We start from the raw sequence: 14,311 nt of genomic DNA, 5'->3' as shown, positions 1-14,311 counted from the left end.
TAATTCCTATTATGAACTCCATTCTGCCTGGTCACAGAAACTGAAACATAGTCATTTCAGAATTGCTCCTCTTTTCTCTAAGTTACTTGTAAGTTCCAGGAGAGCTAACCCCTGGTAGGGCATCTGAGAGAGTCTTCCTTAATTAAGGCATTCTCCTGACTTGGTCTTTCATCACTAGTCAAGGTTCAACTGCTGAGTTGCCTCTTATTCTTAATAAAATTCTTAAAACCCTTTGTATGAGGTTCATTGCTTTGTGCATATGATAATTCTGCTACTTGTATGTCATTCTGGGTTACCAGAAATTCAGATGGAACAATCTATGACCACCTCTTCCATGTTGATCTCAGCCCTACAGGGATAATATTGCTGCTACCTTCTGTTAGGGTTAAATTGGCTCCTCTAAAACTCAAATTCCCTATTAGGGCAACTTCTTCAGTAAACATCTCCCTCACCTAGCCTCCCCCTCTTTGTAAGCAACACTTCCCCACCCTGGGAAGGTTCTGAAAAATGTCCTTGAGACAAGGCCTTCAATGAGGGGCCTGAAAGTTGGGAAAAGGAGACAGTCTGCAACCAAGGCAACAAACCCTGAAATGCTAATCTGGGCATGTCCAGGTGCAGCCAACTCCATGCCAGCAAATGCTTGCAACAACCCCTATATCTAATGCTCTCTCCCACAGCTCAGGGCTGACACGCTTTTATCGACACCCTTTTGCTGGTCTCAGCCTACTTACATCTAAGCACTTTTAAAATAAACTTTCCTTTTGAAACATACTAGCCTTGTGTTTTTAAGTTCATTCCGTGGTTTCTGCCTTTCACCTTCCCATGCTGGGGGAACTGATGTGAGGGAAGGGGAATCAAGGCTACGAGACTCTCTCTACTCAAGGAACAATGCAATCAATGCTAAGCTATGTTCCTGCCACCACTCTGAACTCCACTTACATAAGGAAACATTAGTGCACCGTGCTCTCAGACTTTACGCAGTGTTTCTGTCCTCTATTACCTTATCCCATTTCCCTCCTTTCCTATTATATTAATCCCAGGTCTGTAGATAGAAACAGTGTCTCATCACAATCTAAGCCAGGGGTCGGGAACCTATGGCTCGTGAGCCAGATGTGGCTCTTTTGATGGCTGCATCTGGCTCACAGACAAATCTTTAATAAAAAAAATAATGATGTTAAAAATATAAAACATTCTCATGTATTACAATCCATTCATTTCCTACCGCTCATGTTCATGGTTGCGGGTGGCTAGAGCCAATCACAGCTGTCTTCCGAGACAAACCAAATTTTTATTGGATAATGCTTAACGTACACAGGTCATTGTATGGCTCTCATGGAATTACATTTTAAAATATGTGGCATTCATGGCTCTCTCAGCCAAAAAGGTTCCTGACCCCTGATCTAAGCTGTCCTTCTCCCTTCTGAGATACTGTCTTTCTGCCTCTATTTTATTCAAGACTTGGTTTAGGGGAGGAACCGTGCCCTAATTCATCTGCATACTCTAACATCTGTCAAAAAATCTGAATTCAAGAGTTCTTCCCAGTATTCAAAAGAACACAGTCTTGAAATGCAGAAGCCTGTCTTTGCTTCTCTCTTTTTGAGAAGAAAGGTTCACTACAGCCCACCAGAAGCAAGGAGAAAAGCACAAAAGAGATTCTTCCTCACAACTTTCAGAGGTTTCTAAACTTCTAAAACTTTGACCTCAAACTTCTAAACTCCAGAACTCTGAGACAATAGATTTCTGTTGTTTAAGCCATCCACTTTGTGGTAATTTATTATGGAGCTCTAGGGACCTAATACATTATACTTCTGTTTGTTTTTTACTTTATTTTTAAACTAAGTATATTGGGGTGACATTGATTCATAAGATTATATAGGTTTCTAGTGCACTTTACTATGATACATGATCTGTATATTGCATTGTGTGCCCATCACCCAAATCAAATCATCTTCTGTCACTATATATTTGGCCCCCTTTACCCTTTACTACCTCTATCTATTCTTTCCCTCTGATAAACATCATACTATTGTCTGTGTCTATGAGTTTTTGTTTGCTTGTTTTTCCTGTTTGTACATACGGTTCTTAACTTTTCTGTCTGACTTATTTCACTTAGCCTGATATTCTCAAGATCCTTCTATGTTGCCACAAATGGCAGTATTCCATCTTTCCTTATGGCTGAGTACTATTCCATTGTATGTATGTACTAAATCTTCTTTATCCAATCATCTATCAAAAGACACTTAAGTTGTTTTGCTGTCTTGGCCACTGTGAATAATGCTACAGTGAGCATGAAGGTGCATATATCTTTGTGAATAAGTGTTTTCAAAATTTTTAGTAGATATGCAAAAGAGGTATTGCTGAGTCATATAACTCTATTCTTAATATTTTTAAGGGCCTCCATATTATTTTCTATAATGGCTTTTCCAGTTTACATTCTCACCAGCAGTGAACGAGACTTTCTTTTTCTCCACAACCTCTCCAACACTTGTTACTTGTCTTATTAATAATAGCCATTCTAATAGGTATGAGGTGGTACCTCATTGTAGTTTTTATTTGTATTTCCCTAAAAGCTAGTGAAGTTGAGAATCTTTTTATAATACAAAAACAAGTGTTTGAAAGGATGTGGAGAAAAGATAACCCTTGTACACTCTTGGTGGGAATGCAGATTGGTACAGCCACAATGGAAAACAGTATAAAGATCCCTCAAAAAGTTAAGAATAAAATTACCATATAATCCAGCTGGTCCACTGCTGAGTATTTACCCAAAGAATGCAAAAGCCTGAATTCAAAAAAATATATTCAACCTTATGTTTATTGCAGCATTATTTGCAATAGCCAAGATATAGAAACAACCTAAAAGTCCAGAGGGTGACGGAGGACAATCTCTCTTTGGGTGATGGATATGCAACAGAACTAAATGACAAGATAACCTGGAAATGTTTTCTTTGAATATATGTACCCTGATTTATTGATGTCACCCCATTAAAATAAAAATTTATTTATTAAAAAAAAAAACCTAAAAGTCCATCAATAGATGAATGGAAAAAGAAAATGTGGTATAGCCTGACCAGGCAGTGGCAGGGTGGGATGGGATGGGAGCATCAGCCTGGGATGCTGAAGACCCAGGATCAAAACCCCAAGGTCGCCCTGGCCGGTTGGCTCAGCAGTAGAGCGTCGGCCTAGCGTGCGGAGGACCCGGGTTCGATTCCCGGCCAGGGCACACAGGAGAAGCGCCCATTTGCTTCTCCACCCCTCCGCCGCGCTTTCCTCTCTGTCTCTCTCTTCCCCTCCCGCAGCCAAGGCTCCATTGGAGCAAAGATGGCCCGGGCGCTGGGGATGGCTCTGTGGCCTCTGCCTCAGGTGCTAGAGTGGCTCTGGTCGCAACATGGCGACGCCCAGGATGGGCAGAGCATCGCCCCCTGGTGGGCAGAGCATCGCCCCTGGTGGGCGTGCCGGGTGGATCCCGGTCGGGCGCATGCAGGAGTCTGTCTGACTGTCTCTCCCTGTTTCCAGCTTCAGAAAAATGAAAAAAACAAAAAAAAAACCCAAGGTCACTGGTTTGAGCACAGGCTCATCCACTTGAATGTGGGCTCACCAACTTGAGTGCAGGGTTGCTGGCTGGAGTGTGGGAATATAGACATGACCCCATGGTCACTGGCTTGAGCCTAAAGGTCATTGGGTTGAAGCCCAAGGTCGCTGGCTTGAGCAAGAGGTCACTGGCTCAGCTGGAGTCCCCCAGTCAAGACACATATGAGAAAGCAATAAGTGAACAATTAAAGTGCTGCAATGACAAGTTGATGCTTCTCATCTCTCTTTCTTTCTTCCTCTCTATCTTTCCCTGTTTGTCCTTTTCTCTCTCTAACTAGAAAGAGAGAGAAGAAAATGTGGTATATATGATGAAATACTGCTCAGCCAAAAAAATAATAATAATAATGAAATCTTGCTATTTGCATCAACACAGATGGACCTTAAGGTTATTATGCTAAGTGAAGTAAGTCAGAGAAAGATGGATATTGTATAATTTTATTTACATATAAGAAACAAGTGTACAAACAAAATAAAACTCATAGATACAGAGAACAGACCAGTGGTTAACAGAGGGAAAGGAATTTGAGGGCTGATGAGAGCAGTGAAGTGATCAGTTATATGCTGCTGGATAGTAACAAGACTTGGGGGTAATCACTTTGCAGTGTATACAAATGCCCAATTATAACATTGCAGACCTGAAATTCCGGTGGATTTTTAAAAAACAAAAGATAGGAAATGTTGGCAGAAGAATCTAAATAAAAGGGAACACTTCAGCACTGTTGGTGGGAATATAAATTGGTACATCCATTATGAAAACAGTATAGAGTCACCTTTAAAAATTTAAATTAGAAATGCCATGTGATCCAGCAATCCTGTTTCTAGGTATATATAAAAAGGACACTAAATCAGTATCACAAAGAGTTATCTGCACACTCATGTTCATTCCAGCACTACTTACAATAGCCAAGTTATGGAAACAACCTCAGTGACCATCAACACTGAAAGGGTAGAAAAAATGTGGCATATATATATATGCAATGGAATACCATTCCACCATGAAAAAGAGGGAAATCCTGCCATTTGTGACAATATGGATGCACCAGCAAACATTATGCTTACTGGAAAAAGCCAGACACGGACAAATACTGTATTATCTCACTTATGTGTGAAATCTCAAAAAATCAAATTCATAGAACCAGAAAATAAAGTGGTGGTTGCCAGGGGTTTGGGAGGTGGGAGAAATGAGGAGATGTTGAACAAAAGGGATAAACTTTCAATTATAAGATCAGTAAGTTCTGAGAATCTAATGTATAGTATGGTGAATCTAGTTCATAATCCTGTATTGTATACTTACAGTTTGCTAAGATGATAAATTTACTGTCATCACATGAAAAATTAATAACTATTTGAGGTGAAGTTAGTGCTATTAGCTTGATTTTGATAATTATTTCACAATGTGTATGTCCTTCAAATCATCACATTTTATTCCTTACACATATACAATTTTTATTTGTAATAATAGCTCAGTAAAACTAGGGCGAAAAAAGTCATGAAGAATGGGTTGCAGTGGGGTTTTAAATAAGTGGATAGGAGAGATGACGTCAGAGTAATGGCGGAGTAGGAAGCGATACCGATAAATCTCCCCCAAACCTCAACAAGATCTTCAACCAGAAACAGAAAAACCTATCCTTGGAGCCTCCAGATGTTTTGCAATACACCCAAAGATGCCATTAAGGAAGAGAAAATTGAATATCATGGATACAAAAGAAAGAGGGGTAACACAGATAGAAGAGGAAAAATCTATGGAGAAAAAATTTAATATATTGGAAACCTTGGAGTTAAATGACAGAGAATTCAAGATACAAATCCTAAAAATATTCAGAGATATACAAGAAAACACAGAAAGGCAATTTAGGGAGCTCAGAAAACAACTCAATGAACACAAAGAATATATGTCCAAGGAAATTGAAACTATAAAAAAAATCAAATAGAGATGAAAAACTCAATTCACGAGCTGAAAAACGAGGTAACAAGCTTGGCTAATAGAACAGGCCAGATAGAAGAGAGGATTAGTGAAATAGAAGACAAGCAACTTGAGGCACAACAGAGAGAGGAAAAAAGAGACTCAAAAATTTAAAAAAATGAGATAGCCCTACAAGAATTATCTGACTCCATCAGAAAGAATAACATAAGAATAATAGGTATATCAGAGGGAGAAGAGAGAGAAAATGGAATGGAGAACATACTCAAACAAATAAGAGATGAGAACTTCCCAAGCCTGTGGAAAGAACTAAAGCCTCAAATTCATGAAGCAAACAGAACTCCGAGTTTTCTTCACCCCAACAAACCTACTCCAAGGCACATCATAATGAAATTGGCACAAACCAATGACAAAGAAAAAATTCTCAAGGCAGCCAGGGAAAAGAAGAATACAACATATAAAGGAAGGCCCATTAGACTATCATCAGATTTCTCAGCAGAAACCCTACAAGCTAGAAGAGAGTGGACCCCAATATTTAAAGTCCTGAAAGAGAGGAACTTTCAGCCACGAATACTATACCCAACAAAGCTATCCTTCAAATATGAAGGAGAAATAAAAACATTCACAGATACAGAAAAGATGAGGGAATTTATCATCAGAAAACCCCCACTCCAGGAATTACTAAAGGGGGTTCTCCAATCAGATACAAAGAACAAAAAAAAATAAAGCCACAAGTAAAAGCTCCAAGAAGAACACAATAAAACCAAATTTAAACTGTGACAACAACAAAAAGAAAGGGGGGAGAGGATGGAGATTAACAGTAGCAAAGGACGATGGAGTGCAAAAGTACTCACAAAATAGTGCACTACAATGAACAGGGTAGGAACCCTTTTCATTACCTAAAGGTAACCACCATTGAAAAAACCACCACAGAAGCACATGTGATAAAAAAGATAGCAACAGTGGAAAGATGTATGGAATACAACCAAATAAAAACAAAAGATAAAAAAACGAAAGAGAAGGATCAAACAAGACACAAAACTAACAGGAAGCAATCTATAAAATGGCAATAGGGAACTCCCAAGTGTCAATAATTACACTAAATGTAAACGGATTAAACTCACCAATAAAAAGACACAGAGTAGCAGAATGAATTAAAAAAGAAAATTCAACTGTATGCTGCCTACAGGAAATGCATCTAAGTAACAAGGATAAAAACAAACTCAAAGTGAAAGGCTGGAAAACAATACTCCAAGTAAATAACATCCAAAAAAAAGCAGGCGTAGCAATACTCATATCTGATAATGCTGACTACAAGACAACAAAAGTACTCAGAGACAAAAATGGCCATTTCATAATGGCTAAGGGGACACTGAATCAAGAAGACATAACAATTCTTAATATATATGCACCAAACCAAGGAGCACCAAAATATATAAGACAGCTACTTATTGACCTTAAAACAAAAACTGACAAAAATACAATCATACTTGGAGACCTCAATACACCGCTGACGGCTCTAGATCGGTCATCCAAACAGAGAATCAACAAAGATATAGTGGCCTTAAACAAAACACTAGAGCACCTGGATATGATAGACATCTACAGGACATTTCATCCCAAAGTGACTGAGTATACATTTTTCTCCAGTGTACATGGATCATTCTCAAGAATTGACCATATGTTGGGCCACAAAAACAACATCAGCAAATTCAGAAAAATCGAAGTTGTACCAAGTATATTTTCTGATCATAAAGCCTTGAAACTAGAATTCAACTACAAAAAGGAGGAAAAAAATCCCACAAAAATGTGGAAACTAAACAATATACTTTTAAAAAATGAATGGGTCAAAGAAGAAATAAGTGCAGAGATCAAAAGATATATACAGACTAATGAAAATGACAATACGACATATCAGAATCTATGGGATGCAGCAAAAGCAGTGATAAGAGGGAAGTTCATATCACTTCAGGCATATATGAACAAACAAGAGAGAGCCCAAGTGAACCACTTAACTTCCCACCTTAAGGAACTAGAAAAAAAAGAACAAAGAAAACCCAAAACCAGCCGAAGAAAGGAGATAATAAAAATCAGAGCAGAAATAAATGAATTAGAGAACAGAAAAACTATAGCAAAAATTAATAGAACAAGGAGCTGGTTCTTTGAAAAGATCAACAAAATTGACAAACCCTTGGCAAGACTTACCAAGGAAAAAAAGAGAAAGAACTCATATAAACAAAATCCAAAATGAAAGAGGAGAAATCACCACGGACACCGTAGGTATACAAAAAATTATTGTAGAATACTATGAAAAGCTTTATGCCACTAAATTCAACAACCTAGAAGAAATGGATAAATTCCTAGAACAATACAACCTTCCTAGACTGAGTCAAGAAGAAGCAGAAAGCCTAAACAGACCTATCAGTAGAGAAGAAATAGAAAAAACCATTAAAAACCTCCCCAAAAATAAAAGTCCAGGCCCTGACGGCTATACCAGCGAATTTTATCAAACATTCAAAGAAGACTTGGTTCCTATTCTACTCAAAGTCTTCCAAAAAATTGAAGAAGAAGCAATACTTCCAAACACATTTTATGAGGCCAACATAACCCTCATACCAAAACCAGGCAAGGATGGCACAAAAAAAGAAAACTACAGACCAATATCTCTAATGAATACAGATGCTAAAATACTAAACAAAATACTAGCAAATCGAATACAACAACATATTAAAAAAATAATACATCACGATCAAGTGGGATTCATCCCAGAATCTCAAGGATGGTTCAACATACGTAAAACTGTTAACATAATACACCATATCAACAAAACAAAGAACAAAAACCACATGATCTTATCAATAGATGCAGAAAAGGCTTTCGATAAAATACAACACAATTTTATGTTTAAGACTCTCAACAAAATGTGTATAGAAGGAAAATATCTCAACATGATAAAGGCCACATATGATAAACCATCAGCTAACATCATATTAAATGGCACTAAACTGAAGGCTTTCCCCCTTAAATCAGGAACAAGACAGGGTTGTCCACTCTCTCCACTCGTATTTAATGTGGTACTAGAGGTTCTAGCCAGAGCAATCAGACAAGACAAAGAAATAAAAGGCATCCATATCGGAAAAGAAGAAGTAAAGGTATCACTTTTTGCAGATGATATGATCCTATACATCGAAAACCCCAAAGAATCCACAAAAAGACTACTAGAAACAATAAGCCAATACAGTAAGGTCGCAGGATACAAAATTAACATACAGAAGTCAATAGCCTTTCTATATGCCAACAATGAAACAATTGAGAATGAACTCAAAAGAATAATCCCCTTCACAATTGCAACAAAAAAAATAAAATACTTAGGAATAAACATAACAAAGACTGTAAAGGACTTATATAATGAAAACTATAAACCATTGTTAAGAGAAATTGAGAAAGATATAATGAGATGGAAGAATATTCCTTGTTCTTGGTTAGGAAGAATAAATATAATCAAGATGGCTATATTACCCAAAGCAATATACAAATTTAATGCAATTCCCATCAAAATTCCAATGACATTTTTTAAAGAAATAGAGCAAAAAATCATCAGATTTATATGGACCTATAAAAAACCCCAAATAGCCAAAGCAATCCTAAAGAAAAAGAATGAAGCTGGGGGCATTACAATACCTGACTTCAAACTATATTATAGGGCCACGACAATCAAAACAGCATGGTATTAGCAGAAAAATAGACACTCAGACCAATGGAACAGAATAGAAAGTCCAGAAATAAAACCACATATATATAGTCAAATAATTTTTGATAAAGGGGCCAAGAACACACAATGGAGAAAAGAAAGCCTCTTCAATAAATGGTGCTGGGAAAACTGGAAAGCCACATGCAAAAGAATGAAACTGGACTACAGTTTGTCCCCCTGTACTAAAATTAACTCAAAATGGATCAAAGATCTAAACATAAGACCTGAAACAATAAAGTACATAGAAGAAGACATAGGTACTCAACTCATGGACCTGGGTTTTAAAGAGCATTTTATGAATTTGACTCCAATGGCAAGAGAAGTGAAGGCAAAAATTAATGAATGGGACTACATCAGACTAAGAAGTTTTTGCTCAGCAAGAGAAACTGATAACAAAATAAACAGAAAGCCAACTAAATGGGAAATGATATTTTCAAACAACAGCTCAGATAAGGGCCTAATATCCAAAATATACAAAGAACTCATAAAACTCAACAACAAACAAACAAACAATCCAATAAAAAAATGGGAAGAGTACATGAACAGACACTTCTCCCAGGAGGAAGTACAAATGGCCAACAGATATATGAAAAGATGCTCATCTTCTTTAGTTATTAGAGAAATGCAAATCAAAACTGCAATGAGATACCACCTCACACCTGTTAGATTAGCTATTATTAACAAAACAGGTAATAGCAAATGTTGGAGAGGCTGTGGAGAAAAAGGAACCCTCATACACTGTTGGTGGGAATGTAAAGTAGTACAACCATTATGGAAGAAAGTATGGTGGTTCCTCAAAAAACTGAAAATAGAACTACCTTATGACCCAGCAATCCCTCTACTGGGTATATACCCCAAAAACTCAGAAACATTGATATGTAAAGACACATGCAGCCCCATGTTCATTGCAGCATTGTTCACAGTGGCCAGGACATGGAAACAACCAAAAAACCCGTCAATAGACGACTGGATAAAGAAGATGTGGCACATATACACTATGGAATACTACTCAGCCATAAGAAATGATGACATCAGATCATTTACAGCAAAATGGTGGGATCTTGATAACATTATACAAAGTGAAATAAGTAAATCAGAAAAAAACAGGAACTGCATTATTCCATACGTAGGTGGGACATAAAAGTGAAACTAAGAGACATTGATAAGAGTGTGGTGGTTACGGGGAGGAGGGGGGAAAGGGAGAGGGAAAGGGGGAGGGGGAGGGGCACAAAGAAAACTAGATAGAAGGTGACAGAGGACAATCTGACTTTGGGTGATGGGTATGCAACATAATTGAAAGACAAGATAACCTGGACTTGTTGATCTTTGAATATATGTAACCTGATTTATTGATGTCGCCCCATTAAAAAAATAAAATTATAATTAAAAAAAATAAATAAATAAAAATAAAAGGAAAATAAAAAAGAAAATAAATAGATAAATAAGTGGATACATGTCAAAATTTGACAACTTGTACACTCTAATATTTGTAGTTTTTACGTCATTATACCTCAATAAAGACTGTTTTAAATAATAAGAATTCTTTTTTAAAAAGTCCTTGAGAGAATTTTGTGCAGCTTTAAAAAATACTACTTATGGAGCTTATACTAACACAAAAAAATACTTAGGGTATATAGCATGTTACAAAAGCAGGATGCTAATTATAAGTACATTAATTTTATATCTATGCAAAAAAATATTAAACAATAAACTAGGCATAAATAAAATGCACTTAAAAACATACCAGTTGTCTTTGGGAGGTAGGACGCAAGTATAACTCTTCTTTCCCTGTAATTTTTAATATTTTTAAAATTTTTCAAAAATTAGCATTTAATTTTTGTTGTAACACAAAGACCAAACAAAATGAAACTTATTCAAAAAAAGAGAAAGTATATACTTCTCAGTCTCCTTTAGTACTTTGGAAAACCCAGGTGGAGAAGCCGTGCTTCTGTCCAAAGGAAAAGCTGTCAAACGGGAAATTGCTGTCAGTTTTTTTCTCATATAAGCATTGCTAACTCAGCTGCCTCGGGGGAGACTGATCAGTGTAGCTTATCCACCTGGAGCAGGGCATACCCCAGGTTTGAGAGCTTTGGGTGGGAGGGCATGCTCAACCTTCCCTTTCTGCTCCCTGACAGCCGGTGTCAGACCTTGCCACCAGGCTCCCTGACAGAAGACCCTAGCCATGAAGCCTCTCCTTCCTGTGTTTGTCTTTCTCATCTTTTGGAACCCAGTGCTGGCAGGTAAAATGGAAATCTTCCTGGGGGAGGGGGGATTCTTTTGTCTAGAAGGGTGATTCCACTAAGCAAACCTATGAGTGTACTCCCACCATGGGTGTGCTGCTTTGATGTCAGCAAGGTCTGAACTTGAATCCTGGCTCTCCACCTTGTTAGCTGTACTACAACAGGCAGGAATCTGAGCTTCTCTGAACTTTAGTCTCTTCATTTACAAAATAGAAGTAATAGTACTAACCTCACAGTCTTGCAAGAATTAAATGGGTAAATAGAATATGCCTATACATAATATGTACAGTACCTGACTTGCAAGAAGTATCATCTTTTCATTAATAATACCCTGTCCTGTTTTTCCACTATTTTGTCTCTAATTCAGAAATATATCTAGTCATACTAGTTAAGACCAGCAAAAAGTGATAACACTTAAAGCTCTCTAATATGCTAAAATTCCTTATAGTACATTTACTAACTAGAGTCCTTAGGTACATGGTGAAACAGATTTGGAACTGTTTGTTCCAAAAGAATTAATGAGCTTATGTGATACAAGAAATGTCTGATCAGATGAGGTAACATCTAGAGCAGTGGTAGTCAACCTGGTTGACTTCCAGCTTTCATGGTGAGCAGTAGCAGAGTAACCAAAGTATAAATAAAAAAGATAGATTTAACTATAATAAGTTATTTCATAAAGATTTATTCTGCCAAACTTAGCAAAAATCCGACATAAAGTACTTGGTAAGTAATTATTATTATATGCTTTAACTTGCTGTAACTCTGCTTTATAAATTTTTTTTTTGTATTTTTCTGAAGCTGGAAATGGGGAGAGACAGTCAGACAGACTCCCGCATGCGCCCAACCAGGATCCACCCAGCACGCCCACCAGGGGCGACGCTCTGCCCACCAGGGGGCGATGCTCTGCCCCTCCGAGGCGTAGCTCTGCCACGACCAGAGCCACTCTAGCGCCTGGGGCAGAGGCCAAGGAGCCATCCCCAGTGCCCAGGCCATCTTTGCTCCAATGGAGCCTTGGCTGCGGAAGAGGAAGAGAGAGACAGAGAGGAAGAGGGGGTGGAGAAGCAAATGGGCGCTTCTCCTATGTGCCCTGGCAGGGAATCAAACCCGGGTCCCCCGCACGCCAGGCTGACGCTCTACCGCTGAGCCAACCGGCCAGGGCCTGCTTTATAAATTTTATAAAGTAAAGTTACTCCCTACTTTATAAATCACCATTACTGTGGAACCGGTGGGCAGTTAGAAAATTTTACTACAAACAGAGATACAAAAGTGGGCGGTAGGTATTTAAAGGTTGACTACCCCGATCTAGAGAGACATGAGAGAAAACACTGACTGGCCTCACGTTCTGACTTTAGAAATCTCATCAGGAATAGTCTCTTCACTCGTAATTGAATCAATTCACATCCATGTGTTATGGGGTCCCATTTAATTTCTCACCTTCCCTGAATTATTCTCTAAGCAAATGAACTAGATTTTCAGATCATGTAATGCAATAGGCTAGATTTAAGAATCTGTAGGATCAAGGCCTCTTAAAGCTACTGATGGGACCAGTTTCACTAAGGGTTATGACAATGGACTCATGGTCTCTAGACAGTCAACAATTGCATATAGTCTACAATATTCCAGTTCCAATTAGTGTCTTATACATTCCCATAGTTAGTCCCTTTTCATTGGAATTTTTTGTCTTGTATTCAGACCTTTATATATACTTCATCTTCCTGGGCTTCCATCTCATCAGCTAAGTGACCCAAACCCCTTCTTTGATTCAGTTTCTGACAAGAGTTATATTCCTGGCTTATAGACAGCCACCGTCTTTCTGTGTCTCACACCTATAAGGCCACCAATCTTAAGGCTTGAGGGCCTCACTCTCATGACCTCACTTAAGAAATAAAGTCTCTGTCTCCAAATACAGTCACCCTGGGGTTTAGGGTTTCAAAATATGAATTGGGGGGTGTGGAGGGACTGCAAGTCAATCCATAGCACAAGTTAATTTTTTTCTATCAGAATCAATTGATTCAATTCAATCAGGATCAGTTGATTCAAACAGTATCCATCGTTATGACCTAGTCTCCTTGAAATCCAGTATGATAAAAAAAAGAAAGAGAGAAAGAAAGAAAGAAGAAAGAAAGAAAGAAAGAAAGAAAGAAAGAAAGAAAGAAAGGAAGGAAGGAAGGAAGGAAGGAAGAAGGAAAGGAAGGAAATGCAGGGTCTGCTCATTTTATAAGCCCAAAAGGCCTGTAGTGAGTTATCCTTTCATTCATTTTCTTTCTAGGCTTGAATCCAATATCATTAGAACTGCACAAGGAATGCCATGGCAATGGCACCTGCAGACTTGAGTGCTATGGAAGTGAAATGTTAGTTGCCTACTGCATGTTCAAGCTGGAGTGCTGTGTCAGAGGAAACCCTGAGCCCTGACAACAGAAGCCAGTGAATGACAATTAACTTGAAAGTCCTTGACCACCCCCATCTTTCACATGGCCAAGAAATTTAGATTAAACTGTCATTCTGTGATGTACCCATGACTGTTGGTTTTAGCATTTTTATAAGCCTTCAGATTCTTATGATTTTGGATCTTAAAAGCTGGGCTGTAGCCTTCCTGAAATCCCCTAAACTCATGAAAACAACTTAGGACACATATTCTCACTTCAAAGTGGTCTCCAGTGCTCTCCTCTGTACCTATTTATCTCTTTACTCACAGAAAGGCTGTCTTAATTATTCAGAGAGGCTTCAAATTACAAAAACATCTTTCTATACCTAGGTGTTACCATGCTTTCAGTTCCCAACTCACCTTCTCTTTGACCCCTGAAGACCTGG

General features: G+C 38.1%; 1 protein-coding gene across 1 annotated transcript; it reads left to right on the top strand.

Moving 5' to 3' along the window:
* Positions 1-11,442: 11,442 nt before the first annotated feature.
* Positions 11,443-13,912, top strand: DEFB134 (defensin beta 134). The gene is made up of 2 exons (XM_066253456.1): positions 11,443-11,500; positions 13,770-13,912. Exons 1-2 carry the CDS (start codon positions 11,443-11,445, stop codon positions 13,910-13,912), a joined length of 201 nt encoding a protein of 66 aa, XP_066109553.1.
* The last annotated feature ends 399 nt before the right edge of the window (positions 13,913-14,311 follow it).

The sequence above is a fragment of the Saccopteryx bilineata genome, chromosome 1 (genome assembly GCF_036850765.1).
Source record: "Saccopteryx bilineata isolate mSacBil1 chromosome 1, mSacBil1_pri_phased_curated, whole genome shotgun sequence".
Taxonomy (NCBI): Eukaryota; Metazoa; Chordata; class Mammalia; order Chiroptera; family Emballonuridae; genus Saccopteryx; species Saccopteryx bilineata.
Note: the sequence above shows the minus strand (reverse complement) of the source record. Positions and strands in the feature narration are given on the sequence as shown.